At 42.3% G+C, this 26,907-nt stretch overlaps 1 protein-coding gene across 5 annotated transcripts in view; it reads right to left on the bottom strand.

The window, feature by feature from the left end:
- Nucleotides 1-144: 144 nt before the first annotated feature.
- rtkna (rhotekin a) overlaps nucleotides 145-26,907 on the bottom strand; it is a 53,482-nt gene continuing 26,719 nt past the window's right edge. For 2 of the 5 annotated variants that reach the window (XM_004544353.2, XM_024804465.2), the window contains exons 2-11: nucleotides 11,160-11,421; nucleotides 9,536-9,589; nucleotides 7,094-7,211; nucleotides 6,197-6,421; nucleotides 5,933-6,027; nucleotides 5,263-5,369; nucleotides 4,936-5,070; nucleotides 3,830-3,995; nucleotides 3,591-3,695; nucleotides 145-2,597 (exon numbers count right to left, since the gene is read on the bottom strand). In XM_004544353.2, the coding sequence (XP_004544410.2) occupies nucleotides 1,885-2,597; nucleotides 3,591-3,695; nucleotides 3,830-3,995; nucleotides 4,936-5,070; nucleotides 5,263-5,369; nucleotides 5,933-6,027; nucleotides 6,197-6,421; nucleotides 7,094-7,211; nucleotides 9,536-9,589; nucleotides 11,160-11,421 (1,980 nt within the window). In that variant the 3' untranslated portion in view covers nucleotides 145-1,884. Of the gene's footprint in view, nucleotides 2,598-2,903; nucleotides 3,001-3,590; nucleotides 3,696-3,829; nucleotides 3,996-4,935; nucleotides 5,071-5,262; nucleotides 5,370-5,932; nucleotides 6,028-6,196; nucleotides 6,422-7,093; nucleotides 7,212-9,535; nucleotides 9,590-11,159; nucleotides 11,422-25,925; nucleotides 26,533-26,907 lie in introns of those variants that run through there. The other 3 variants (XM_024804466.2, XM_024804467.2, XM_023155399.2) reach the window with 3 other exon arrangements.

Genomic DNA, 26,907 nt, shown 5'->3' with positions numbered 1-26,907 from the left:
AGTGTACAAAATTAAGAAAAGTAGCGTGATTTAACCTTCTAACAGAAATATCAGATTTTATTTTTAAGTTCAGTGCATTACTAAAGAATTTCACCATAAAAATATACACAGAACATGTTAATTTGGATACATAAGAAAAGACAATTTTTAATTCATAAAACATTTATTTAATGTTATATTATTTAAACACGAGATTTCCACATCTCTCGTTTTCAGTTCACCTCCGAGGATGGCATACATGCAGAACACGAAGCCTGCCAACACGGGAAACTCCGCCAAGGTTATAACATTCAATGTTATCTGTGACAGTTAAAAGATCTGCACGTTATCTAATATTATGATCATCAAATATCAACACAGCTGCATTTATAACAAATTCAGTAATGTAACAAAAAAAAAAACCAAATACAGGAGGTTTATTTGTTAACTTATAAAAATTAATTTACAGTAACAAATGCTGTCGTTCAGCGTACGACAGATCTTAGTAAAAATGATTCGAGTTCTGAGTCCCCAAGAGGGCAACGGCTTCCAGAGTCCACAATAAACACGGAAACGGGGAAAAAAAGAGGCAAAGATTTACTGCACTGACAACACCAACCCTCCTATAAGGTTTTCTGTAAGAAGAAGAAACTGCACTGACTGTCTAACTAGCAAAAATGTAACAAGAAGTTGGCGGCAGTGTTAAGAAATCATTAAAAAGGTGACTGACTAGAGTTCATGTAAGCACACTTTTTTTTTTTTTAGAATGTTTTTTTTAGAATTTCGCCAAGATTAAATCAGTTTTCTTTCTTTGTTGCGTGATAATAAATCGCTGGACGGCAGGATTGGAAACTGAAAACAAACAATGCTGCAGATTAGTATGGCTTGGGTTTTCAATAATAATTGAGCTTTGGTTAAAATCAGTTTGCTTAGGAGTTGCACTGTGTGATGTAATACTATCTATTACAAATCTATTACTTAGTCTGATGGCAGCCTGTCAATAGTGTGCAGATAAGAGGAGAGCACAGATTTTTTACCCTGAAGAGATCACAGTCGTAACTAGTACAGTAAGTATGAGCACTTGCAGAATCATTTGAAATGATCTGACGAAGAAATATTTTAACTGCAAGTCAAAACATGCATGAAAACAAAAATGGTGCATAGTCGTTCTGGGAGACCCCACAAATAGCATGAATAATAAGTAGACTGAAACAAGTATCACAGTACAGGCGACAAATAACCCTTACCTCTACACATAGCAGTCTCTAATATTGGAAAAATCTTGACTGGTGTGTTCATATTACCTCATGCTAACTGGCTTCTATACTGCAAACACTGCAAACTTTTTGAACATAACAGGAAACATCCAGTCAAAATACGACTAGTGCATTAACAGACATGTTTGAGTGGCCAGGATCACTGGCCACTCAAAATGTGTGTGTTTTTTTTTTACTTTGTTTTTATTTTTTCCAGTTTCAAAATCAGATTTTCAAAGACAGAAAGTAGACCTAGTGTGGCATGAATTTGAGCATGCCCTTATCTGTTAGCATCAACTTCTTCCAAGCAGCATTACCATCAATTCTCAAAGCAAGCAGAGTACCTCCCAAATACTTTTGGACTGTTTTGAAACACTGTGGCAACCAAGCAAATGTCAGAGACTCCTGCAGTGATTGTCACATGTCTTTTGTGTTAGAAGACATTCCAGTTCGCCCAAGAAGGGTCTTCCATGGCTCGTCCTCCACCAAGAGGCAGGCTGGAGGCATCCTTCTCAGGGCTGTGCATGTGGCATCGCAGATTGCCTGAGTTTGGTTCACGTGTGTTAAGCTAATTAAACCATGGTTTAATAAGCACTGTTGCCTTTAGGCAAGCAAAAAACCCCAAAAAAACCACTGTCAGAAATGAAGTTTACACCTGACTCTGGAGCCAGTTGCGAGGATCAAGTCTGGCCCTGAGGTTTCTTAGGCTGCGTCGAGCTGGGGAGGGCCTAGAGAAGGGGCCTCCCTCTGATGACTCTGGGCTGTGGCTGCCCTCACTGTTGCTGGAGCTGTTGCTTGAGGTGGAGCTGGAGCAGGATAGCGTGGTTTGTGTGCTGTGCTTTGACCGGGGGGAGCGACTGGAGATGGGGAGAGGAGCAAGCAGGGACGAGGGAGGCGGCTGGCAGGAACACTGGAAGGTCCCTCCACCTCCGTACCCTCTCCCTCGAAGGGTGCTGAGCTTAGCATCCAAAGAAAGAGTGCGTGGCCTCAGACGCGAGGGGGAAGATGACAAAAGAGAGTAGCTGGAAGTAGGTTCAGGCCAGCCGTGGTGGTGAGAGCAGGGACTGGTGCTACAGTGGCTGTCGCTATCTGAGGTCAGACTTGCGTCTGAAGACAGCAGGCCGAGCTGTGGGCAGCGGTGAGGACTCACAGGACTCCGAGGCAGTCGATGAGGGGTGCAGGGGCTGTGGCCAGACATGCGAGTACAGTGACGAGAGCGGCCAGTACATCTGGCATTGCTCTCCTCAAACGCAGACATCCAGGTGGGAGAGGTGCCTAGCTGGCTACGGAGCTCCAGCTCCTGCATTCTCCGAGCCAGGATGTCTGACACGTTGCTGCTGAGGTCATCAGATGACTCAATAACTGCAAGAGAAAAGCGGCAAATCTTATTAGTATGCCGCCATGGAGTAAACCTGAGACCAGTTTTACAGACTGATCAGTTTTTCCTGGGATTAAATCTAAATTGCAGGGTTTTTTCTTTAGAACAAGTGCTAAAGATAGCAATTACTGTAGGATATTTTTAACATTTTGAGTGTATTCATGACATCTTTCCAATTCATGCAGATTACAATACTGCATAATTCTATTCAGAATGCAGACTCCAGCTTCTTGGGATTGCAACATTTACCACAAACCAATTCATGTTGAGTCCTAGTCCTGTTACTTCACCTGTCGTTGTAATAGGATGAGAGCAGAGCACGAATCTCAGCAGACACAGCGTTATCCTGCAGCAGAAGACCCTCACAGGAGGGTGTGGCAAGAGGAGCTGCCAGGGTTAGGAAAATCAACAGGGAAGTTGGTGAGAGAGTTGGGATAGAGCAGAGACGGGGATGAGGGAAAAGTTGGTAGTTTGGCAATTTTAATGGACATGACAAAAAAAGGAAAAGGATACACGCTCATTCAAACAGGAGTGATGGGAAAACAAAGAAAGATTTCATTCATGCATCAAGATAATTCAACCATTACAATGAACGGTGAAAGTTTATGAAAAGCGTGATGAAATTAATTTTACGTTATTTCACACGGAAATAAGGGAAATGGGGAACAGGAAATGGCGAGGAAGGATAGATATGACATACAAAGGAACGTGAAAAGGAAAAAGAGGAATAGAGAAACAGAAGACAAGTTAGTCAGCACGTCAGAGATAAGAACCCTTCTATTTAGAGCACAGAGAAGTGAAGCAGAGAGTGAGTTTGAGAAATCGGATAGGAAAACGTAATTGACAGCATCTTTGATGCACGTGCACTCAAGAAACAGAAATTCAACACAGCCACATGCAATGCAGGCACAGTGCTTTATTTTTCACATTAGGTTATAAGTGACCAAAAAACACCTTGACACAAGGAGAATTCTTACCCATTTCATGATACAAAGAGCCTTGTTTCGGTGTGATAGGAGCTGGTTTTCGCGGCGATGGAAGTTCAATTTTCATTAAGTCATCACAGCATTGTTTCCACTGGCCTGTACATTGGAGGCAAACGTCACCATCAACAAATCAAGCAGCAGATGGAGAATATACGGCACTATATGCTGTCCTTTAAAACATATGTTAAACGACCACATGTTGCGGGTTTAAATGACACATAAGGACCTACTCATATCGTAGAAATGTTGCCAAAAGGCTTCCATCCAGCGGTGTGTCTCCTCGCGGCTGTCTGTGGTCACAGTGTGCGTAACCTCCTCCCCTCCGTAATGGTTGCTGATGCAGATATTCTGAACTTTACTGAGAGGGTCTTTCTCTGATGCACGTATTCTGGTCTCCTGAAACACAGGAGTGGCAAAGAATACAATCATCTACCGCAAAAATGTCTACAACAGGGAACGAATGGAAGTACAGTGTGGTTCAATGAATAAGTCTCCACTGAAAATAAGCCTTCATTAATAAAGTCACCAATTAGTGCTCTTCCAAACCATTTCCCTCCAGCAATTATCCAACAAAAGGATTCTGACTCCCAATTCCCATAACTTGCTGTACTCTAAATATGGCTAGGTATGACTATGACCACTAGATGGCAGTGTTGTCCTGTTCACGCCTTTGCCATGCTGCGCTCCCTCTTTCTGTCTCCTCTAATGTGAGCCGCACAAAAGATTATACAGACCTGATCTGATTGACTTGGCTTTAGGTTATCAGCATGCTCAAGGTCAGAGGACACAAAAGACCGAGTGCGTCACTACAGAAAGATTGTGAAGCAGTCTAGGAATCGACTCTTAAAGACACAGGAAATGAGATGATTCAGAGCGTGACTGGCCAGCTGACTGATCTTTATTTGATGCAGGGAAAAATGATGGCAGGAGAGAATTATGACTTCCAATTGGATAGAGGGGTCTTCCTGTGTATACAAAGCTTTGAGCAGTAGAAATGTGCCTTTACAGGCCTGATGAACGTTTCTATAGTCACACCTCAAAAGGTAACAACCGCAGTTTGGTACTCATGAACTCAATGGAGCTCGATTCTGACAGCTCTAGGTGGCTTTTTAAAATAAACCTTGAGAACCGCTGCAAAGAAAAGAGCTAAATTTTCTCTTTAGGCTCAGAGTCTACCAGTGAGCTTGTTATTTAAACGTGTGGTAATCCACAAGCTTGTTTTCTTACCATCTATTCTGATGCCTAAGGTGTTACCAAAAATATGCAGCTACTGCTTCTCTAAGGCTGGATCGAGCTCAAAGAGATAATATACTGCCTTTCAGATTTCTTTGCTGACCTTGTTGATGCCAATAGTGAAAGCTGGCTCAACGTTAGCCTCCACATCTTCTTGCCGGTAGTAGCAGAAAAGGTTTGTTCCTTTGAGAACGGCGTGAACTTTTGTCCAACTCTGAGGGTCACCTCCACACTGCTGCTAGGTAAAGAAAAAATGGAAAAAAGGAGCAAAAAATACACACACAAAGAGAGACGACAACATGAGATTGAGAGAACAGGAATGTGGTAGGGGAGAAAAAGAATAAAAAGTGTGGATATATGCCAAAAAATCTAGCACAACCCCTGGAGGAATAGTTTGCAGCAACGCACATTTGCAGGCTTGCCAGCTTACCTTAACTTTCAAGCACCCGCTCATCATCTGTTGGGTCATACAGTGAGGCTGAGCTGCGAGGCGGCAACACATACTACCATAGAGTGGCAGCCAGTACGAACACTCTTCTGCAGGGAGGGAATAGATGGATGGGGAAAAAATAAACACTTATAAATAAATAAAAATATTCCCATGCCATTAAAATTCCACACAGAAACATGCATCCACACACACAAACCGACACACACTGCATCCTCACGTCACACCGTCCCCCCTTTAGCACACACTGGGGTATAAAAGGATGGCAGCTGCAGGGAGTGTCATGCAGTTTGGCAGTGAAACTTTACAGCAGGCTGCAGGGCCAATGAATAAAACACTAGAGGCCTGTCTGTGTTAGGGTCTGGACCCTTGTTATCCAGCATCATTACAGCTTTACACAGCAGTCACCTCACTAGCGCAGCCTTTATTACTGTGACCTTGACAATGGCTGCCTGTCAGAGAAAGTGGGAGGACAGAGGAGGAAAAGAGGAGGAGGCATAGCTGCGCCATATGCTGGTGTAAAAGAAATGATCAGAATGCCGGGCGAAGAAGTGAGGCGGTGACGAGAAAGACGAAAAATAGACAGATGGCCGATTTGGCAGAGGAAGCAGAAAGATGGCGAGGACACAGATTGATGGTGGCTGCCACTCACCGTTGCCTGAAATGATGAGGTCATGCGTGCGAAAGCTGTCCTGGACGTGTGACAGTGACAGTGTGGTGTGGGCTAAGAGGTGGTACTTCGGGCCCCTGTCAACACACAAGAGTGAAGAGAAGAATTTAATTTGGTGTTTGAGTATGCATGTTTGCAGTGAGCGATGGTCTCAATAAATATCTGCTCTCTGAAATTACAAGTTATTTCCAATCCATTTTCTGTTTTTGTATAAAAACTATAGATATTATATGAAGCTAAACTTACGGTACAGAGGGAACTGGCAGCAGGAGAGGGGCTCCCCCTCCGTTGCTTACGGGACTACACGGTCCAGGCTCCATGGCTGCCCGGAGTTTCTTCCCAGCTGATCGACCCAGTGAAGAGCTCAGCTTGCTGGCCAGTTTCCTTGGTGTGCTGCCTGCAGAATAGTCATCCTCTGAGCAGCAGCTATACAACTCAACCCGTAGCTCGAAACCTGGGCTGGCTTCACTACTGCAAGAGAAAATGCTCATCATCACCATCTCTTTAAGGGTCATTTTAAAAGAGTAACTAAGTGCATCCACTCGAGTACAGTGCTTACTTTCACATACCTATGTGCTTCATGTGTGCTCTTTTATACCTCTCTTGTATAATATTTTGGGCAAAAATGTTGTACAGTATTCATGAGCCTGGTTCTGCTGGAGGTTTCTTCATGTTAAAAGGCAGTTTTTCCTTCCCACCGTTGCCAAGTGCTTGCTCGTAGGGGGAGATCTGATTATTGGGGTTTTCTCTGTATTATTGTAGGGTCTTTAGGTCTCTAGGGTATTGTAGGATAATCCTACAATATGAAGCAACTGTTATTGTGATTTGACACTACATAAATAAAACTGAACTGGCAAAACGATTGTAGTTTGTACTGTATTGCACTTTCAGTTACTTGCCAACTAAATTTATTTGAATTCTAAATACCGAACATAAAATTGGCTTAACAATCAGGTGTTATAGATCGCCCTCTCATTGGTACTTACAGTGTATCAAACAGTGCATTTACTAATTGTTCAACTTTGGATGTACAACATTACAAAACCATATTGATACAATATTAAACTACTGGTTTTACTACAGTCTTCTGTGATGGTCACAGATTATATGGCTGTTCGGTTATAGGACTGACAGGTGACTTACAATACGATAGTGTTGTCAAAGCAAATATCGGTGAGTGTCCGGTCTACTATCACCATGTCTGTATCAAAGATTTCTTCTCCCAGCTGCAACAGGCAGAACACCGCACATCGATGAAGCTCTACGAATGAAAATGTAGAAAGTCAGAAGAGAAGAAGAGGAAACACTTCTACATAACAGTGCATTTTTGAAACACTTCAGCAGCTTTCATTTACTTGCATCACTTTAAAAATCAGAGCCAAAATGGCAATGCAGCAAACATTAAACTGTTGGTTTCAGTTTAATGGTCAGCTGTGCTAAGAATTCATGGGAAATAGTGAACAGTATTTTGAAACTAAACTACAGGAATCTTTGTGTATGTGAAGATTATATTTTAGGGAAGGTTTCACTGTGATTATAGATAAACCCTGAAATCTTTGTGTCTAAGAAAACCATCATTTCCATAACACCAGTGAGAAATTATGAAAGAAACTACAACAGATGGAGCAGACAGAGTCGGGGCAGACAGGCCTAATCTCTTCTTCTCGAGCAGTTTGATTAGAAAGTTCCAGGAATCTACCCATAAAAATCAAAATTTGACCAATCTCCACTTAAAGGTCACCTTCTTGTACACTGATATACTGATTTCAGTGTTGCCGCTATTTTGAGACGGAACAGTTTGTTGTTTTGAATGATCGCCTAAGGTCAGCGAGACTAAACAGTAGTTTTCTGTAAGAAAAGAAGTGCCGAATTATTTCAAGAGTAGCACATGAGTGGGTTTTTTTTGTCAAATTCCTAAGGGCTGTGTCCATTGAGACGTCTGAGCGATGTCCACGTTTCAAAAATAAAAGTGGATGGGTTGCCGCTCTTACACACTAGAGGAGATCCAGTGAGCACCGAAGAGGCACCAGTGCCTCTGGGAACAAAACGAGCTTACACGAAACAATTTAAAAATAGCAGCAGCACTGAAATTGGTCTAGAGGTGAGCAAGGACTTGACATTAAAGAAAAGATTGGAAAATTTGAATTTCCCAAGATTCCCAGAACCCTATGATCGCACCTTCACCCCACAACCTCATATTGGGGATAATCTTGTACTTCTTCCTCATAAAACACTTTATAACTGGCACTGGTAAGTTCTACTCGCGCTTCCATGTAAACGGCACATTGACACCTAATGTCCCACACTTCATTGCGCAATTACTATTCCAAGTATGAAATCAACACTCCTCACTAAAATCTGACTGGACAAATGAGAAAGGAACACACTTTGCCTCAGTTTATGTCTCTGTGTGCTTAATGACCTTGACTTACAGCCTCATTAAGCTTTGTTAAGAGACTACTACCTGTCTCAAGAGTTCATTTCCATGCACAGGTCACGCAGATTAATTCATTCGAGTTGCCAAGGGAGAGGCTGAGCACTGAGACTATTATAATGACAGTATGGAGGTTAACATACATTAAATTTATCTAGAGCAGGTGGGATAGAAAATGGCCAATATAAAAAAAATTCCATTGTTAGATTCTCAGCGCTCTATTGAATTTTATCACAAAGACAATTTAATACGAGCAGGTTCACAGGAATATTCCATAAGACAGAAAACTAGAGTGGATCCTTAAACGCACCACAGATTTTATTTGTTTTTGGCTTACAGCTCTCCCATCACTACTAAGAATGAAGCGCTTCATTGCCTTCGTGATTCTTTGTAATAGCCAGCAGGCAAAGCAATCCAGACAGGACAGTGGGTCAAGTTGTGCTTCCAGGAGTAAAGTAGAGAGATAAAGCTAAAAAAACAAAAAAGCTCCCAATGACTGTGAAGATCATTTCTAACAGCTGCGACTAAAGTCGTTTTTGCACATGCATTGCACCCCTGAATGTTTCTAGGCAATATTAAATGAATCAGTTGAATTGGAAATTAAACAGCCTTCACTGTGTGAACTCCCCCAGTAAGTAGTCTAGTAATTAATGTCTGATTGAGCCCATGTGAGAACTGGGTAGATCACTGACTAGAGAAATCACAGTGAGCGAGTGTGTGGTCCATACCCAACCCACTGAGTAAAGCAGCAAATAGCATATTTCTAGTGCTGAGAATTCATCTGACACAGAGCCTCCTGTTGTGTGCTGGATGTGAGAAAGGGCAACTTTGTACAGATGGATTTTTGCCACACTGTCTGGAGTCTGGGGTGTAAAAATGGGTACAGAGCAGAGAAAATGTCACACCGCAATCCGTCCATGTAAGCGTTTTCACCCGGAAGCGAGAAATAAAAGGTCATTTTCATTCTAGAGTCTCAATGAATCTCACACCTCCCCGCCCCATTATTTCAAGGATTTCAGATACAACCGCGGAAGCAACCGAGGGCTACTTTCCACAGAAGCTGATTATTAATAAATACTGGAAGTATAAATCATTCATAAGTCATCAATGACTTTCTTCACACACACACACACACACACACGACTTCTCACCTCCTTTGTTCTTGAAGTACTCCGTGTCTTTCCACATGAGAGGGATCCGAAGATCTGTAAAGACAACAGGCTGAAGATTAGACAACAGAGGACCAATTGTGCCTTTCTTTATAGTCATGTGAAAAAGAAAGCTTTCACAGGACCCTCAATAGTCCCGTGAAAAATAAAGTATAGCCTTACTGCTGTCATAGGAATTAGGAGGATAAGTAGCAGTCAGGTGCTACTAATCAAATGCACTTGATTAGTTAACCATCAGCAAGTGTAGATGCCTCTATGAAAACAGAAGTTTAGACAGTTTGCAGGTCTGGAGCCTTCAGGTGTGTGCTAACACACAACCACTGTCTTCCCAGGACTGCACGTCCCAGCAAATTCACCCCAAGGTCAGAGTATGCAATGATGACAGAAACTGGAAAATACCTAAGAGCTGCATCTCAGACTCTACAGGCCACAGTTAACATCTTAAATGTCAAAGTTCATAACCTTAAAATTTGAGAAAGACTGAACAGGTATAGCTCATTTGGAAGTGTTGTCAGGAGAAAAACACATAGCTGTATAACACAGAATAGGATTGCTAAAAGTGATTCCACAAGCTACTGAATCATGGGAGTTTCTTTGCCACATGACTGTAAATATCCTGCAATAACAACGGATGCTCATATTAACCAAGTCGCAAACAAGGCACCAATCACTAGTGCAAACTTCAGGTTGCACTAAGCGCTCAGCTTCAGACAAGTTTTTGGGTCTAAATGAATTAAAAGAAAGAGGATGTCGCTAATGCGGTCATCTCACAGCTCCAAACGTGCACAGAAAGTTCGCCTGCTGTTCAAATCTTCAATTTATGAGGGACTGCCAGTTGGAATAATGTGGAATTTTATGGCAGGGAGCCTTAAAGCGACAGGAGCTAAAATAACTTGTTCCAGACAGAACTGAACTGATGAACCGAGGGGCTGCATGAAGACCCGGTTTACTGGGAATAATGCAATTTATTGTCACAGAGTTTAAGAGTAAAAATATGGAGGATTTTTATTCTTAAGAATCTCAATAAGCTTCTTTTGGCTGCTCCCTTATTCACAAAGCGTCACCATAGCAAGTAGCACCGCATGCTTAATTTGGCAGATTTTTACCCTTCCTGATGCAACTGCAAAGGCATTTGTGCCACATCCCGTGACCGAACCACGGATCATTCGCTTGCTGGGTGAATGTGTAAATCATTACAATAATGCTTTTCAAAATGTCTTTGTTTACTTACATTGCATTCTACAAGTAGACAAGATGACAGTAAAATTTGATCTGACTGTCTTGATCTCCAGAGTGAGCTTTCATCAATGTGGTGGACAGCAGCAAGTCAGAAAGTACAAAGTAATTTAAAAATGAAACATCCGCTATTAAAGGCTGATGAGAGCAGCTCAGCATTAAATTACAGTAATAAGAGGAAGCTTAAATTTGATCCATTTCCTCCTTTTACTGCTGGTCACAGTCTCTTGGCAACAACAGTGCCACATTTAAATGATTAAATAACTTTAAAAGCTTTCTCAAAATCTTCCAAAATGCTGGGAAAATTTCCGCCCTGAACCTTCTCCTATCACTTTTCTCTCAGAAATAAACGCTTTTGTCTATTTCTCACCTGAGATGGCGACTTTTCCTTTACATGGGAGCCTGTCGCCCATCGGCCCTGCATCTGATGATCTGCGTGTGACTTTCTGCATGACCTGAGCCTCCTTCATCCTCTGCAGTTCTGACATGTAGGCCATGATACGGGTGCTGCATGTCTGTAGACTCTTTGCCGCTTCCAAAGCCTGGTCTTTTTGGGAGCAGGCAGCCAGCAGCTTGCAGGCTCCATCACGCATTCGGATCTCATGATCAATCTTCTTCTGAATGTCGCTGTCCTGCAAAGACGAGAGCGGGACAACAGGCATTTATGAGTAATGAAGACCCATTTGAAAGTGAGGTACACAATAGATTCACTTCTCACTGATAAGACATTTTAAAAAATGATGTTTTGGGAGAAATAAAGGCACAAAAAGGGTTAGAAATGACAACTTCAAGCAAAGAGTCTGTTTGCATTAGTTTGTGTATGTGTGTGCATGGCCTTTAGCCCTCTTAACAATGAGCCCACACCCCTGCTGAGCAGACACGTCCATGTTGAATCATTTAGTGCAAAGTCACTTGGCATACACTCACACAGACGGAGCGGTAACTCTCAAGTTGGGAGATAAAGAATGAAGCCGTCAAATGCTGAAAGTCTGTGTCCCGAAGATACCCCCAGATACTCAAATGTGCACATGCGTACTTTGCAATTTTAAACTGATTTCAAACAGATTTCCTAAAGAAAAAACAGCACTGCGCTATCAAACTAAATCTAGCCAATGTGCTTTAAGAAACCTGTCACATGGGTGTAGTAAAAAAACGAAAACAAAATAAACCCCCAAACTTTAACTTTGCTCAGAAATGAAAACACAATGTAGATATACAGTACTCACAAGTATTCACAAACACAAAAATAAACGCAGGATTCAAACGAAGCTCAAGGAAAAGAAAAGTTTGACTAAGCTTAAGGGTTCATGCTAATCCACCCGGCCTGCAAAAGCATTTGTGTAAATTCCAGTTAAGAAGTATAGAACAGTAAGGTTATCTTTAAACTGAAAACAATCTGTTATTATCATTATTATTATTATTTTTTTTATTGTTGAGCAGATGGTGTTCAACCTCTCCCTGACTGCTGAAGCACATGTGTGAGAGCGTGTCTGCTCGCCATCTCCGGCGATACATTAACAAGAATCCGCTGTCCTCAAATATAACCTCTAATGCTCCGAGCGCTCTCTGCCTGATAAATGCCTCGTCCTTTCTCCGCTACTCCAATATTACTCATTTATCTTCTCTCTCTGTCTGATTCCTATGAATTTTTTATTCTTTTCATTTAAGCTTTTATAATTCACCTCCTCTTAGACCCCATCCGTTCCACTCCACCGTCCTCAATCGGCTTTTCTTTCTTGTCCTCCACATGCTCTTTCTCCTTTCTACCTGGCTCTCTCTCTCTCTTTCTCTCTTTAAGAATAAGTCACTTTTGTTCAGCAGAGAGCCAGCAGGAGGGGAATGAATTTGATTTCAATGGGAAAGTTTACATTTGGACGCAGATTCTCGCTGGACTGCACTACAACCTGAGGTTTTGTGTGATTAACCGCTGCACTGAAAGAAATGCTTCTTAGGATATGACCACATTGTTTCTGCATGGTGGTGAAAGCTATACTAGAAATTATAAATCATACATGAATTAAATAACTCCTTGCCTAGAAGAAACCACCAAAAACACTGTCTGTCATAAGCGCTCCAGCAGTACTTTCTCCTTACTTGCTACAGTAACAGGATATCACATTAAAAAGGGATGAATGTGAGATTTCTCCACAGAAACACTCTAACAGAAGAACTATCAGGCACAGCAGTGAGATAATGATCACTCTAGAGTCATGCACAATCTACACTGCAGCTGTTAAACACAACGTGGCTAAACAAATAGCCTCCATCATTAAATGAACGCTTTTACTGCCCCAAAAACAATTACAGCACTCTTGAAAAATCAAGGTGATCAAATTATAACAACAGTATAAACATAACAGTTATCAACTGGATGACTATGAGGTACAAGAGGAAATTTTAATTTTCAAGGTCAAGCACTGTTTCATGAGCATTTACTTTGCAGCGGTTTAGGCAATAACGGCTGCGTGTTGAGTTATTTAGAGGGGACAGCAAATTTACACTGTTATACAAGCTGTACACTGACTACTTTACATATCTTCAGTGTTGTCCCATGAAGAGATATAACAAAATATTAACATTGAAAATTGATTGAAAATAAACAAATAGCTGAAGGAACTATTGCCCAGGACCACTTTAAAAAGGGAGTGGCTCAAGACATTTGCACAATACTATACTTGGCATTAAAATGCATGTGAAAAACAAAAGAATTTGCAGTAAAATGTGACATTTTATGCCAAACTTTCCATGATACCAAGTGTTCTTGATGCTTGAGATGCCTAATGTAGACATTTCACTTATTTATCATAGGTTACAGGTTATATGTGAATGCAGGCAATGAGTAAGTTAGTGATAAAATTACTGCATCTTTTTTATGTTATATGGGTAAAGCAAAAAAAAGGAAAAAAGAAATTTGGAGTGACTCTTAAAGAGTGAAAGGCCAGTGTCCTTGTTAGCAGTAATGCCACAAACCACACATGCAGCACTAGACGTAAGCTTGCCTGGACAGCTCTCAAGAATGCATACACTCCCATAAAGACACACACTCACACATAGAATAGAATAGAATGCCTTTATTGTCACTATACAGTTGTACAATGAGATACAGAGCATCTCCTACTCAGTGTAAACATGCTTTTGGGGGGGGGGGGGGGTGTTCAGTTCTGTACATGCATAGGGAGCAAAGAAATTGTCCATGTCGGTGCAGTAGGTCTTAGAGTGACCTGCTGGGAGGAAGTCCTGTATTTATAGCTGCTAATTTAACAGGCTTTTCCTTCTGGGGATCTCAGAATAGAATTCAAGCAGCCTAGATCCACGTCTAATCCAGAAGTCTGGCTCTACGTCAGGCCAGTAGGGTACAAAAAAACAGACTGAGTTCAACACTTAACAACACAGGCATACACACATGCCATAACGAATCGACATTTTCTTTTCATGATCTTTCATAAATACTCAGAGGCGTGGACAAACACAACCTCGTAAGCTCACATGCGCTGTGTGTTCAGAGCGGCAGGTGTTAGACCAGTGGGCATTTCTGACTGCCTGTGATGATGGCAGGACGGACAGAAGAAAGAACGAAGATGAAGGAAGGGTGGTTAGGCGACAGGGATGCAGGGCATGCTGAGCATCAAGCAAAGACACAGACGGGAAGCGGAGCCGTCAGAGGAAACAGGGAGAATCTTGAGGAAAACAGCAGAAAAGAGGAACAGAGACAAAAGGAGGAGATATGTGTTGACAGGGTGAAAGGTGTGGGTGGAGGACGAGAGGAGAGGAAACTTTGAAGGGGAACTGCAAGAATTGAGAAAAGTAACAAAAAATGTGATTATATTTTTAAAAGGTTAGGTACAAAGGATCCCGGTGAGGAAGATGATGAAAAACTGAAGGGTTGATGGAAAACAAAAGTGGCAGCTAAAGAGACAAAGATTTGGCAAGAGGAAAAAGGTGCTTGTTTATATAACAACTCTGCTGTAGATGTAATTAAGCAGAAAGCTCTGTGAATGAGCAGGGGTGAAGAGGGAAAAAAGAACAAACATGAATGAAGACATGAGAGTCTTTTCAAAGCTTAATGGTTAAAGGAAGAAAATCGCATAATTAAGAGGTTGGCCATTTAGATGTTGTAAAGGTATGTGTAGCAACAATGTTAGAAGCTCTGTGAGGTTTAGTGGTGCTCGGGGCTAAATGCTACCAGCATGCCAACCCTAAGAAAGCATAAAGTTTGCTGTGTAATGCATCTCAGTTTAAGACGCTCATATTTGCTGATGTGCGGAGAGGAAAAGACAAAGAGCCTGATGCAAAGCAAAGCTGAAACAGATGGGAAATCATTTAGTGTTGTAGCATTTAGTCAACCTGAGTACATAAATAGGAATTTTTACTTGTTATACACCAGACAAAACATCAAGGGAATCACCAGAGTGATTAAAAATTACCCCAAGGGAGACATAAATATGCGCACCAGAATTATGTATCCAGCCACACAAAGCTGCTGGCTCTAGTGGGTGACACATTTTTCTCAAAACCACAGAAATCAATCTGATTGCGGTATTAGAGGAAAACACTCCATGTTCAAAACAACAGGATTCATCATGAATGTGCTAATCTGTCCTCCAGATGATAAGACATTTAATAAAGGTAAGAGTAAAGTGTGACCTGCTGCTAGCCCTTTGTAGATAGATTTGGTTATCAGTGATGTTTACAGGGTTCATCAAATCATCTGTGGAAAATTTCATGGCCGTCCTTCCTGTCTAAATATTTCATTTAAACCACAAATTGTTTTTCCTCACATTGTAACTCTGCTGGGTTGCAGATAATTGTTCGATAATGGAACTATTTAAAAGTGTCATTATGGCACACACAGTATATGCATAATGCTAATGTAACCTTTCAGAAGGTAATTTGATGCCTCACTGGCTACCAGATGGTCACTTTCTGTCACCTCTCTGTCCCCGTCTGGCTGTGTTGATCCTCACTTGCGTGTCTGTGGGTGTGATCACAGAGACACCAACATGCACACCTACACAAACAAGCAAAGACACACGCGCTGCTCCGGGATTTGACGCCCCTGCAGATGGTGTGTAATGGTTTGTTTACGATGTGCTGTTCTGCGTGAATAGCCTTTCCTGTTCAGATCGCTGACCCTTGACCTCTAACCTCTATCTCTACACAGGCCAGACGGTCGTAGTTAAAGCGTGGGATTAGACCTAGGGGTTAGGGTTATTACATAATAATTCAAACAGCCTGTGGGTGAAAGTCACGCAGGGCAGGATGAACAGTTAATACTAGGTCGGGAAGAATTTTCACAGGTAACAGCATGAATCCCTCTGCTTAATTATGCTAAAACGCTATGCACATATATTGAGCATATCTAACTGTCAGTGTGTTAGAGCGCTAATGCTAATATTCAGTGACCGCTCTGCCCACGTGCAGACTCACAGAGCTGCCAGCGTGGCTGTAATGTGGACCCTGTAGTCTTGTTAGATTACTGCATCCCTAGCATGTTCACAGTGAAGCGTGGGATGTCTGAAACATGTAGTATATACCACAGAAATCAACGAGGATACCAGCAGTAAATATTGTCCTCCTGCTCGCCTCACCCTGTAAGGGGATAAGAGTACACAAAGGCGATTGTGTAAACTGGGATGGAACGAGTATCCTTCACCAGTACAAAGAATGATTTCTCTTAAGACCACTGAACCATACCACCTTTCCTTTCTTTGCTGACTCTTAACTCTTTGTGAACGAACACCACAGCTGACTGGAAAAAGAAAAAAAGGTTAGCAGAAAAGGGAAAGAGGCAGATTTAAAAGAGGTGGTGATGATAACTGTGAACAATAGCATCAGCAGGACTGAAACACACACACAAACAGGGAAATGGTATTGTGCAGGCACTCACAAAAACACCCACAATCTGTCAATCTTTATGGCCACAGACTTTCATACTGACACAAATGTGCTCTGGATTTATTACACACACACACACACATCCACACAAAACCCAGGCTAGCAAATTCCTGACCACTCCCATACGTTGGGACTTTACTGACCAAACTGCTGGCTTTCAATTAGCCAGCCACAACTATGTGCCTCGCCTTCCTCTCCACCCTCTTCCGCTACTTTCCCTCTTGCTTACCCTCTTCCTCTCCCACACCCAGAGCATGGCTGTAAGCTATGCTAAGGATGGAGACAGCTGACAGGGTTAAAAAAAAGAAGAAGAAAAAAGTAAGAGATGAATGAAGAGAAGTAAAAAAAAAAAAATCAATAGCAAATCAGTTGAGAGAATGAAAACTCAGAAGGAGGATACAGACATAGGGAGAAAGGAGTTTAAAAAATTGAGGAAGCAGAATGGCTAGACTGTGGATAAATGCATAAAAGGAAGTGTGTTGGGATGTTAGGGAACCAGAAGGCAGTAATAGCAGACTCCACTGTTATATTTGTGTACAGACAAATACCAGTGCACATGAAAAATGCATCCCATGCACATATGTATGACTGTTTACATAACATGTAGACTGGAGTAAGATTAGGAGCAGACAGGAAAAAAACCCTCCAAAAAACAATCCCAAAACCAAACCTAAACCACTGAAAAACAATGACTGCATTCATCAGACAGTCTTTCAGAGTCCAGCTGGTGCAGGGAAGCCAGAGCACAACAACACCGAAGGGAACTGGTTTGGCACTGGTCGTGAAAGATAGAGAAGCAGAAATGGGTGGAGTGTATGCTGCTTTTATGACAGTGAAGCTGGCTACAAAGCAGTCCAAGCCTGTTCCATTGGCAGGACGCACTTAACACTTACTCATTCCCTGGGCGCTCACTTGAGGCAAAATGCGCCAGTGTATGCAGGTCTAGGTGCCAACATGCTGATGTCATCACAGAGGTGATTTGTTATGGGGTTGCTCTTATAGCTTAATCACCACGAACTCCCTCTCTTCCCAAAAGCTTATGCATCCAATTATTTGCCAAACAGCAGAGACCGTTTCATCTCTGCTCGCACGCAAAACTACATGCGTATCTGCGTGAGCACTGCGTCTGTGTGTGAGACCGTGTCCAAGTGACTTTGCAGCCAGCTGTTCTCACACAAAGGCAGTATGTTATACTGCAGCTGGGTCCCTGCGCAGACTGGGTGGAGCCAGAGAAGAAAGTGCTAAAGAAAGAAATGATATGCATACGCCTGTGTCCTAAATCACGTTTTAAGCTGCAGGCATATGCCTGCTTTGTATGCAAAGAACCAAATGCAGGCGCATCAGTGTGTATTTGTTCTATCGGTGCATTCTGTACTTGCAAGTGTACTTGTTTTTTTGGCAACCTGCCCTAAGGAGAACAACGTTGGAGTGAATTTTGGGCTATAAAACAAATTTGTTTGGAAGTTCAAGAGAGTGCAGGGAGCTCAGAGTCTGCCAAGCAGTGATCATTCAGCAATTTATAGAGACTCTAGAGGTCGACTGCTCTTACATGGCTGTGCACACTAAACCCGGGATTGCATTATTTAAAAGTCAGCATATAGGTGGTGATAACAGCTGGATATATATGTGCACCTGCATGTTGGACAGTGTATCTACAGCATGCGTGTGTGTGTGGTCTCCCAGCATGTAAGTAACAGGCCTGCACAGTATAGATTTGTGAAAAACCTCACACAGTTTCCAGACCAGACTCGTAAATAACCGCGGGCTGGAAAAACAGATATACATTCATCACGCGGGGTACTTTGTTATGAATATCGGCAACACAAGAACACTAATAACAGCAGCACCCCCTCCTGCTTCTCTTCTATTTCACTTCGTCAGGACCAGAGGGAACAAAGTGGGGCGCATTCAAAACACGAAATAATGCCATGTCCCGACACAAATGAGCAGATTGTAAATCCGTTTAGATTCATAAGCCCAAATCTAAAAGCAGTGCTACAAAAACATTACGAAAAAACTTCTGTTGTTAGGGTAATAATCATATTCTTGGGTAGTGCTTCAATAAAATGAAGAAAACACAATCTGCATGTTTAGAATTAGGGGACAGACCAAGAAGCCTTCTTTCCGATCAAATAGTCACAGAGGAACCCTAATGATAGTAATTGGCTGACTGAACTGTCTGGCAGCTGCAGGAAGCAGTTAACAAATTACAAAAAAGCACACACACTCAGCAAAAATTGTAACTGCATCAGGGACACCTTATCAACACAGCAAGTGTTGTGCACTGCATGTTGAAACAGCCACTGACTATTAAGTTGACACATTATTATTAACCGAGCTGGCTTTTCCTGTAAACCAAAGACCCGGGCAGAGAATGAGAAAAAAAGGGGTTGGAAAGAGGAATTGGTTTGACGCAGGTCTTTTTAAGCAAATGATCAAAGACCACTCTGGTGTCTTTCAACGAGAGGCCTCTGCCAGTACATATCGAAGTGGGGTGAAACAGGAAAAGGGATTTAATCCCTTTAACAGACCCACATGAGGCAAAAGAAAAAAAAAAAAGAACGACGTGACATTTTAATCCGCACCGTGCAGGAATTTTTCACGTGTTTTCAGAGCCTGTTCGTTTCCCATCACCTGAAGTTGAGGTTTGAAGAGAAGCGTTAGTCTGTGAACGGAAGTTGGCTGTGTTTTAATCAATTTTAAATCATGCTTTTTATTTGTTCTTGTTTCTAATGTCTCTGTAAAGCACTTTGAATCACCTTGTTGTTGAATTGTGCTATACAAATAAACTTGCCTTGCCTTGCCTTGTGTTACTTAGCGCTCAAGCTAATATATGGCTGTGAAGGGCCTGAGCGAGGAAGGTGACACAACACTTTCCCTTGAAAAACATTCATCTGAATCTCCTAAGAACTTTGGCGTGTGCGTGCACATTTGTTATGCTGACTGATGGCTCTCAGAATGACACATTACCTCACACCCTGGATGGGTGTGAGAAAAGGAGGAGGACGCAAGGACAGGACCTAGATGTGATGTTCACATTTTCAGGTTGACAGGCTAAAATATTTGCCCTCTTTTTTCACGTGTGCTTTGTCTGGTCAACAGTATTACATGATTTACTTGAATCGGGTGTTTCGTTTTTTCAACCTTTCTACGACGCCCTTCAGTCTGTCATGAGATGGAAATATTGTATGGCTGTAATGTTTATGAGGTCACAGGATGGAGTATTCATCTGGGGGTGGGTGGGGGTCACTGGGACAAATGGCAAATGAGGAGCAGCTTAAAGGCACAAAGGGAGAGTTTAGAAGGCCAAGAGGTCACAGTAGCAGGTTACTGAAAGAGAGAGGCACCTCCTGCTGGGTCCCATACCATTAAGCTTCTTTTCATCCTCAGCGTGGGTGAGGGGTGACTAGTTATCTCACTATTAGAAACCAATCAAAACACTCGAAGTGAATTGTGAAGCTCTCATTAGCTGACTTTTGCAAATCCCTCGAGTTTCAACAGCCTTGCACATTTTTGGAGATACACACTCAGTAATCCAGAGCTTTCCTTCTCTGAATCAGGACGAGGAAATCTGGGCTAATTAGCTCAGCTGGCCTAACTAGCATTTAAGCCTGACAAACACTCCCCCCTGTTGTCTTGCGCTCTCTTTCCTGTACAGCAGACACGCACGGGGTGATTCAGTTGAGTTTTATGCATGCGGGGCCAAGACCATACTAATGTGGGTAAATCTGAAAAGTGAATGCTTCTAGCCCTCTACTTATTTAGACTATATGCCTGCATGTGTATATAACCTCATGCGCCTGGCCCATGTGAGATCCGGTGTAGGGGAGGTGATACTTTTTATTCGCCACGTAGGTTTTATAAACTAGAAAGATAAAGAAGAAGACGTGCTAACAAGGCAGAACAAATGTGTCCTCCCGTATATGTGTATGTGTGTCCGTGAACCACTATCGACGAGCAAGAGCTCTGAAATGAGTTCATTATAATATTCATGAAGCTGCTGGATTACTGAGCTGACTTAGAGAAGAACTAGATATCACTACACTGACCCTGGCTCTTTGCCCTGAGGGTGAAATGACCAAAAAAAGGGGACAGATGAGGCTGGGAGCTGTGTGTGCATTTGTCAGTGTGCAGGGGCTGACTCTAGCTTTTAAGATGATAAAAAGAGGCACTATGATCTACCTGCCTTTACTATCTACTGTAATATATAAATAAATAGGTTATGAGGTATCCTTAATTAACAGCATTCTGAAAGAGCCACACTCCAAGATCCAAACGCTAAGGGAGGTATCACAGATAGTAAAAGCAGTATTTGTTTCAGTGGCTTGATTAATGAAAGTCATATCAATGTCATGTGTCATGGGAAACACATGTAAAGTGAGAGCCACTTACAGTCCACGAGCCTGCCTGTGCGCCACTTTACAGCACTTACAGTCTGCTCTGGTTTCTAATGGTCCACATTAACCCTTGGAGTCTCCCTGTGCATGTGTGCACACAAATGTGTGTCAGTTTAGTGACAGACAGTGAGAAAATGAGTCGGGAAGGCAAGAAGGCGGATAAGGGCAACTGAGATTGAAAAGCGAAAAGAACAAGAGCACGAGGAGCATAATTAATCGCGGCAAATGCGCGCGTGTCCACGTGCGCTTCTTATCTCTGCCGTACAGAACATCTTCAACAGACTAGTGGTGTGGCGAGGTGTTCGTATTTACATCCATACACACGAAAGTAGTGAAAAAACTCAGTCATTTACTCAACCATTTATCTTCAAAGAGAGAATCCACAAGGAGACAGACAATTCGACAATTTATTTAACTTGAACAGAACATTGTACGGCCTTTTTCTGCTGACATGTAAATCTACTGGAAGTAAACGCACGCTGAGACGCACACACACAAGTCGGGCTGGACTGTGTTTCCCAGGCTCCTACATTAGTGCTCACGTTGAATCCCATTTGTCCTCACATCCTGTCAGCAGGCATTTATCTGGAAAGGTTAGGTGCACTATTCTCAATGTGCACAGACAATTCAGAAACATTTTAGCTCACTTGAAACTGATAATAATGATGCTTTTCCAGTCTTATTGACATCACAGAGTGCATGCTGCTGCAAGGTACAGTCACACATTCTTATACACACATGATGAGCCGGTGATCAGACCACTACTCAGAGGACAACCTGCTCTACATCATGAGCCACAGCTGCCAGAAAAAGAGGACGTGGCCACGCTCACTGCTTAAAGACCTTTGATAAAATACCAGACAGCCACTTGTGCTGGTATTCATCCAAGTTAAAGAAGAAGTGATGGAAGTTCCTTAGTAACCACTGCAATTGGTTTCAACTGTAAATTGCTCACAGATCTCCATCTGAGAAAGGTTTCCTGTCTTGTTTAGAGTAAAATATGGTTTTAAACACTGAAACGTAAACATTAACTTGATAATTCAAACTTAGGGAACATAGTTGGCTATTGGCCCAGTATATCTAAAAATATCAGAACTGGTTAAGCTGTAAAAAGACAGAGGTCACGGGTCACTCACTGCTCAAGGCTAAAGTATTTATGGAGGCTCTACTCCAGTCCACAGAAACCCTCGTACAGAGAGACAAATACATGCATTTAAATACATTACACAGCTGATAGTAGCAGGACATTTCAAAATTAGTAAGCATGTGTGCCCATCCTTTTTCCATATTACTTGCTGAGCAAAATCCAATATTTTCTATCCTCTGTCACACGTGTGAGGCACACAGACACAACATGTCTGCAAGATTTCATTGTAGCTCGCAATATCTTGTGAGCGGCACGATGTATGGGGAGAATGTGTTTACTTTTTGTGAGCGAGGGAGTCTAAATCTTTCATATTATTATTACTATCGATTCTATACAGCCGTGCTAGCATTTCATCAGAGGCTCATGGGAACGGGATGAAAGATGGATTATCCATCGCATGTGATCTCCACATATCTATTGTGTATGCTTGTGCTCATTTTGCAGCCCCATCAGCACCACAAGAGCAATTCCTCTGAGCAAACATAACCAAAGAATTGACTGACTGCGTAGATGCAGAGAAAAAAGAAGACAAACAAACCTGATAAGACAAGCTCGTCCTCTCCCATGAATCATCAAGCTCTCGTTCTCAACTTAGTTATGTGACCTCTGTGTACATGTATCTGTGAGCATCACCATTTCGCAATGAGGCTCCGTACACAGTAAGCTGCCATTTTGCACCTTCAGGTACATAATTTATACCTGGTTATGGTATGTCATTAGCGAGCTATAATGGTGAAAGCAAACAGCTGCTCTACTGAAAACATGCTGCCTCTGCATAAAAGACAGACAGGCTGTGTTTGCTCAGAATATCAAGCTTCTCTCAGATTCTAAGGGGGAAAAAAGATCAATTAATTGGCTACAAGCTGTTATTATATTGGCATATGAAAATCCATTGGTTTACCTCTAGTAGCAGGAAGAAGATGGCCTGTCAGGTAGGGATGTGTAAACGGCTGACAGATCAGCATCTGTTTCCTTAGACAGACGTGATAGATGGACGTGGATTGGGCCTGACTCTGATCCACTTGTCTGATGAGCTTGTCTGATGAGCTGTCTGGGATTTAGCTCTTTCCTCAATGACCATCAATCCTGACAATCTCTTTCTGCATCGTGTGGTTATCACCCTTCCTTAATTGTCTGTCTCTTTGTTTACCTGCCTTACTTATGATTGTCCATCACACTTGTCCTCATCTACTTCATCTGCATGATCACACTGAACCACCTGTCTATTGTGTAACAAAAATACACGCCTTCCAATGTGATTCTTAGACTACACAGGTATGTGGCTGTGGATCAATCTAGTCTGATCTATTTTCTTGCGTTTGCCTCTTCTTCTTTCATTCTGGGGCACTTGTGAAGCAATTAAATTTGGAATGAAACTTACTAAGAGAGTGCTGCCATGGCACGTTGAGCCAGATTTAGAAGTTGCTTTGTTTAGCGTTCGTTTGGGCAATGAAGCCAGAATGCGAAAGCCAGAGAGGAGGACTGAAGCTGGCAAGAAGACTGTGGGAAAGTAAGAAACCCCGGGAGAGAGAGAAAGGGTGTATATGAATGAGTTGGAGTTAAAAGATCTATAATTGGGTGGGCGGCAAGGCAATATCGTGGTGGAGTACGGTATAAGTGGCTCATTTTTCTTACAATTTCTTAGACAAGAAGCTCAATGAGAGAGGTTTACTCTCTCTCTCTCTCACACACACACACACACACACACACACACACACACACACACTACTCCACAACTGCTGTCGTACTATGGAGTACACAGAGTAATGGACTGCAGTTCCCCCCTGTTTTTCTCTCTTGCAGCCTCACCTCCTATAGCGAAAAAGCAATGGACAATATCAGCACTGGAAACCGAATGACCTCTACTGCAGGCGCACAGCAATCCAGAGACAGGCCAGCAAGGAAATAACATGTGACTGCAAAGGTGAATGAGGACTGGGAGGGAAGTGGAAAAGGAAAGGCAGGCAGATACAACCAGAAGAGACACTGGAGATTCACATCTCGATAGAGACAGCGAGAGAGGGAGATATAGAAGGCTGTGGACAGGCAGAGATTTGACTGCAGAGAGCTCCTCTGCAGTAAGTGGTTATTGATCGTAAGACAAGGGCCCAAAGATTCCTCGGCTAGGGAAATTGCACAGGATGCTGAATTTTTTCCTCCTTGTATAAGAGCAAAGGCGCTGAAAAGCACAACACGATATGCACTTCAAAGCAAGAAGAATCTGTTTAAGATCAGCATATAAAACTGTACATCAAATAGCAACATCCATAAAAGATTAACAACATTATTTACAACATTAATAACAATAATGAAACAATCAGCATGAACTCTGTGCATTGACGGTGCCACGTGGGCACTAAGGAAGAACTCTGACATATCTGTGACCTTTTCAGTGCTAATGATCAGAGATGGCTGTGGCTGTAACAGTAGTCAGGACAAAATGAACACATACTGCTTTGAGCTTTATATGCACTGTGTGTGCACAGACACACACAGAAGGATGTCAAGAGTGGAAAGATCACATCGGTCTTGTTCTTTCAATCCAGATATGAGTGATGCAGGTGACCTTTGAAATGAAAATCTAAACACACACTCTCTCACACACACACACACAGACAAAAGGAAGCAACTTTTCACGTAACCAAAGTGAGGCCATGAAGAGAGAACAATGCCTCTGTTTTGTTGATGCATACATTGACATCAAGTGGTCTTACCAGCCTGAGTGTGCCTGGCTCTCTGTACTTAAAGTATAGGATACTGAGAAAAGCTTTTTTGGTACTCATACTCCATGTGTTATTTTATTTTCCCTACGGCTTAGTCTGTGTGGAAAGCATGGTGAACTAAAACAGAAAAAAAATATATATATATATCTATATATACACACTGTGTATGGCATGGAGTCCACACCAGTCTTTTTTTTACAGAGATGTGAAAACATTCACATGTGAGGGCATTCTCAAAGCCCATGTTAAGTTTATAAGTGTGGCTAATTCTGTCCTGCCAACTCGAGCCATTCAGGAAAGATTTGTTCACAAGTGAAGGGAAAGGTTGATGACTGGGAGAAGTAAGTCATTACTGCAGTCAGTCTCACAGTTGTCATGTTTCTCTCACTCTGAGAGGCTGGGTGATGCCACTGTGTTGCCACAATAATATATTGAGTTGCCAGCCCTAGTAATAGTACACACAGTATCATTATACAAAAAACCCCCCAAATAAAAACAAGTGATGTATTGCTTTTACTAATGAACAGGTCATTGAGCCCTTGGGAAATGTTGTTATTTTAATAATAACTGTTCCCATGGCCGAACGCCTACCAGTTATGGACTTGTAGCACAATCTTATGATCATTTGTAAACTTCTACTTACTGCCAATCACTGTTTACTTTGGTACATACAGTGTTTATTATTTCAATATTCTTCAACACGTTTAAAATCATGGCACCAGAAAGAGCGATGTTGGAAAAGTTGTGATTTTAACAAAAGAACAGCTTATTGATTCAAGATAGGCTCATTCGATATTCTGATGGCATTCTGGCAGAGTAAGCATCACGTTATCAACACGGGCTTCTTCTTTAGGGCTCGTGTACGGTCATGTGGGTCAAGCCAGAGTGTAACTGGGCTATACAAACAACAATTTCAATTCCATCAAGGCAATCGCTGTCAGCCTTTCCACAGTAAGCAAAACAGCGAACCTTACCCTTTGATTCTTTGAGTTATTCATCCTAACCAAAGAGAAGCACTCCGCTCTCCTCCAACTCTCCAAACTGGAAGCACGGGGGCTTTACGCAACAGCAGGGTCCGTTCAGCGTCTCGCACACGCACAACGTGAAAGACCTCAACTCAGTTTTTCCCTTTGAGGGACCTCCATTTATGGGCAAGATGAAATATCCACTGAAAAGCCGAAAATAGGTACCGCTAATTGGCTTTGGAAGTTTTAAGGATCCGCGCAGAAACCACAAAGCTCGCTGGTTTTGGTGGGAGAACGAATGGCGGTCATATGTTTGAGCCCGTCTGCGCCGTCTTCATTCCCGTCACCGTCTTCATTGTCGCTGTCCGAGTAGCTCCGCTGCTCCACTCGGGACTCGCACACACACACACACAACATCACCAGCACAAGGGAAGGATGAAGACTGACCGGCTGGTGGACCAACCGAGAGCCGCTTCTGAGGAGGCGGGTGTGTGTGTGTCTGTGTGTAGCTGCGCGCAGAGAAAAGTGAACTGTCATTTTAAACCTCCGCGGGTCCCTTGGGAGCAGCATCACAAGGACACTGCCATGGGGTAATGACAAAAAACGACTTGCGTATTTGCCCCCACCAAAAAATAAATAAATAAATAAATGTTTGCGGGAATTTCAATTATTATAAATTACTTGTTGGCCTATAAGCTGTTGGCTTGTAATAAAAAATATTTAAATAAATCTGTCAGACATATCTCTAAAAAAACCGTTCAGCAGTTTGTTGTCATGAAATGCAGAGGCCTCTACGCAGACACGTATTTCTTTTCCAATGGGACTCTTCCAAAATCTTACAAAATATTTAGAACTAACTGACAAGAGCAGGATTTTTTGGCAGCTCCAAATTTGGCCAAAAAGTTAAAGTGGGTTGTGTGTTCGTAAAATCTAACGTGGCTGCTTTGTGCCTGCACCGCCTACACGGTGGCAAAGAGATTTTTTCTCTTTT

The sequence above is a fragment of the Maylandia zebra genome, linkage group LG12 (assembly GCF_041146795.1).
Source record: "Maylandia zebra isolate NMK-2024a linkage group LG12, Mzebra_GT3a, whole genome shotgun sequence".
Taxonomy (NCBI): Eukaryota; Metazoa; Chordata; class Actinopteri; order Cichliformes; family Cichlidae; genus Maylandia; species Maylandia zebra.
The sequence above is the reverse complement of the archived record's forward strand: the minus strand, read 5'-3'. Positions and strand labels throughout refer to the sequence as shown.